General features: G+C 38.5%; 1 protein-coding gene across 1 annotated transcript; it reads left to right on the plus strand.

Moving 5' to 3' along the window:
• Positions 1-89: 89 nt before the first annotated feature.
• On the plus strand, positions 90-2,812 carry LOC126387112 (uncharacterized; the record flags this gene model as incomplete). The annotated part of the gene is made up of 3 exons (XM_050039666.1): positions 90-437; positions 972-1,010; positions 1,947-2,812. Coding segments are annotated over 3 exons (929 nt in total), but the record flags the coding sequence as incomplete, so codon positions are not given.
• Positions 2,813-2,818: the final 6 nt, after the last annotated feature.

Genomic DNA, 2,818 nt, shown 5'->3' on the forward strand with positions numbered 1-2,818 from the left:
AGCAGTAGTAGATGTAGCAGTAATAGATGTAGCATTAGTAGATGTAGCAGTATTAGCAGTAGTAGATGTAGCAGTAATACATGTAGCAGTAGAAGATGTAGCAGTAGTAGATTTAGCAGTAATAGATGTAACAGTAGATGTAGCAGTAGTAGCAGTAGTAGATGTAGCAGTAGTAGATGTAGCAGTAGATGTAGCAGTAGATGTAGCAGGAGTAGATGTAGCAGTAATAGATGTAGCAGTAATAGATGTAGCAGTAGTAGATGTAGCAGTAATAAATGTAGCAGTAGTAGATGTAGCAGTAATAGATGTAGCAGTAGTAGATGTAGCAGTAGTAGCAGTAGTAGATGTAGCAGTAGTAGCAGTAGTAGATATAGCAGTAGAAGATGTAGCAGTAGTAGCAGTAGTAGATGTAGCAGTAGTAGATGTAGCAGTAACAGGTGTAGCAGTAATAGATGTAGCAGTAGTAGATGTAGCAGTATTAGCTGTAGTAGATGTAGCAGTAGATGTAGCAGTAGTATATGTAGCAGTAGTAGCAGTAGTAGATGTAGCAATAATAGATGTAGCAGTAGATGTAGCAGTAGTAGATGTAGCGGTAGATGTAGCAGTAGATGTAGCAGGAGTAGATGTAGCAGTAGTAGCAGTAGTAGATGTAGCAGTTGATGTAGCAGTAGTAGCAGTAGTAGATGTAGCAGCAATACATGTAGCAGTAGTAGATGTAGCAGTAGTAGCAGTAGTATATGTAGCAGTATATGTAGCAGTAGTAGCAGTAGTAGATATAGCAGTAATACATGTAGCAGTAGTTGATGTAGCAGTAGTAGATGTAGCAGTAATAGATGTAGCAGTAGTAGATGTAGCAGTAATAGATGTAGCAGCAGTAGATGTAGCAGTAATAGATGTGGCAGTAGTAGCAGTAGTAGATGTAGCAGTAGTAGATGTAGCAGTAATAGATGTAGCAGTAGTAGCAGCAGTAGATGTAGCAGTAATAGATGTAGCAGTAGTAGATGTAGCAGTAGAAGATGTAGCAGTAGTAGCAGTAGATGTAGCAGTAGTAGATGTAGCAATAGCAGATGTAGCAGTAATAGATGTAGCATTAGTAGATGTAGCAGTATTAGCAGTAGTAGATGTAGCAGTAGTAGATGTAGCAGTAATAGATGTAGCAGTAGTAGATGTAGCAATAGTAGCAGTAGTAGTAAGAGATGTAGCAGTAATAGATATAGCAGTAGTAGATGTAGCAGTAGTACCAGTAGTAGATGTAGCAGTAGTAGATGTAACAGTAATAGATGTAGCAGTAGTAGCAGTAGTAGATGTAGCGGTAATACATGTAGCAGTAATAGATGTAACAGTAATAGATGTAGCAGTAGTAGATGTAGCAGTAGTAGCAGTAATAGATGTAGCAGTAATAGCTGTAGCAGTAGTAGATGAACCAGTAGTAGATGTAGCAGAAGTAGCAGTAGTAGATGTAGCAGTAATAGATGTAGCGGTAATAGATGTAGCAGTAGTAGATGTAGCAGTAGTAGATGTAGCAGTAATTCATGTAGCAGTAGTAGCAGTAATAGATGTAGCAGTAAGAGATGTAGCAGTAGTCGATGTAGCAGTAATAGATGTAGTAGTAATAGATTTAGCAGTAGCAGATGTAGCAGTAATAGATGTAGCAGTAGTAGCAGTAGTAGATGTAGCAGTAATAGTTGTAGCAGTAGTAGATGTAGCAGTAGCAGATGTAGCAGTAATAGATGTAGCAGTAATAGATGTAAGAGTAGTAGATGTAGCAGTAATAGATGTAGCAGTAGTAGCAATAGTAGATGTAGCAGTAGTAGCAGTAGTAGATGTAGCAGTAGTAGATGTAGCAGTAATGGATGTAGCAGTAGTAGATGTAGCAGTAATAGGTCTAGCAGTAGCAGCAGTAGTAGATGTAGCAGTAGTAGCAGTAGCAGCAATAGTAGCAGTAATAGATGTAGCAGTAGTAGATGTAGCAGTAGTAGCAGTAGTAGATGTAGCAGTAGATGTAGCAGTAGTAGATCTAGCAGTAATAGATGTTGCAATAGTAGATGTAGCAGTAGTAGATGTAGCAGTAATAGATGTAACAGTAGTAGATGTAGCAATAGTAGCAGTAGTAGATGAAGCAGTAGATGTAGCAGTAGTACATGTAGCAGTAGTAGCAGTAGTAGATGTAGCAGTATTAGATGTAGCAGTAGTAGATGTAGCAGTAGTAGATGTAGCAGTAATTGATGTAGCAGTAGTAGCAGTAATAGATGTAGCAGCAACAGATGTAGCAGTAATAGATGTAGCAGTAGTAGCAGTAGTAGATGTAGCAGTAATAGATGTAGCAGTAGTAGCAGTAGTAGATGTAGCAGTAATAGATGTAGCGCTAATATATGTAGCGGTAATAGATGTAGCAGTAGTAGATGTAGCAGTAATAGATGTAGCAGTAGTAGATGTAGCAGTAGTAGAGGAGGGGCAGTTGCAGCCATTTTTAACTCTAGTCTGTTAATCAGCCCTAAACCTAAACTAGATTATAATTCATTTGAAAGCCTCGTTCTTAGTCTTTTACATCCAACCTGGAAAACCTCGCAACCAGAGTTTTTATCCAGTTTAGTTCTTAAATCAGATAAAGTTATTATTGTAGGCAATTTTAACATTCATGTCGACGTCGATAATGACTCCCTGGCTACCGCGTTTATCTCATTATTAGACTCCATTGGCTTCAGTCAGGGTGTACATGAACCCACTCATTGTTTTAACCATACCCTCGATCTGGTTCTGACGTATGGAATTGAAATTGATAACCTCCACAGAATCCCTCGCTTTCGGATCATTATCT

Source organism: Epinephelus moara, unplaced genomic scaffold (genome assembly GCF_006386435.1).
Source record: "Epinephelus moara isolate mb unplaced genomic scaffold, YSFRI_EMoa_1.0 scaffold2175, whole genome shotgun sequence".
Lineage (NCBI taxonomy): Eukaryota > Metazoa > Chordata > Actinopteri > Perciformes > Serranidae > Epinephelus > Epinephelus moara.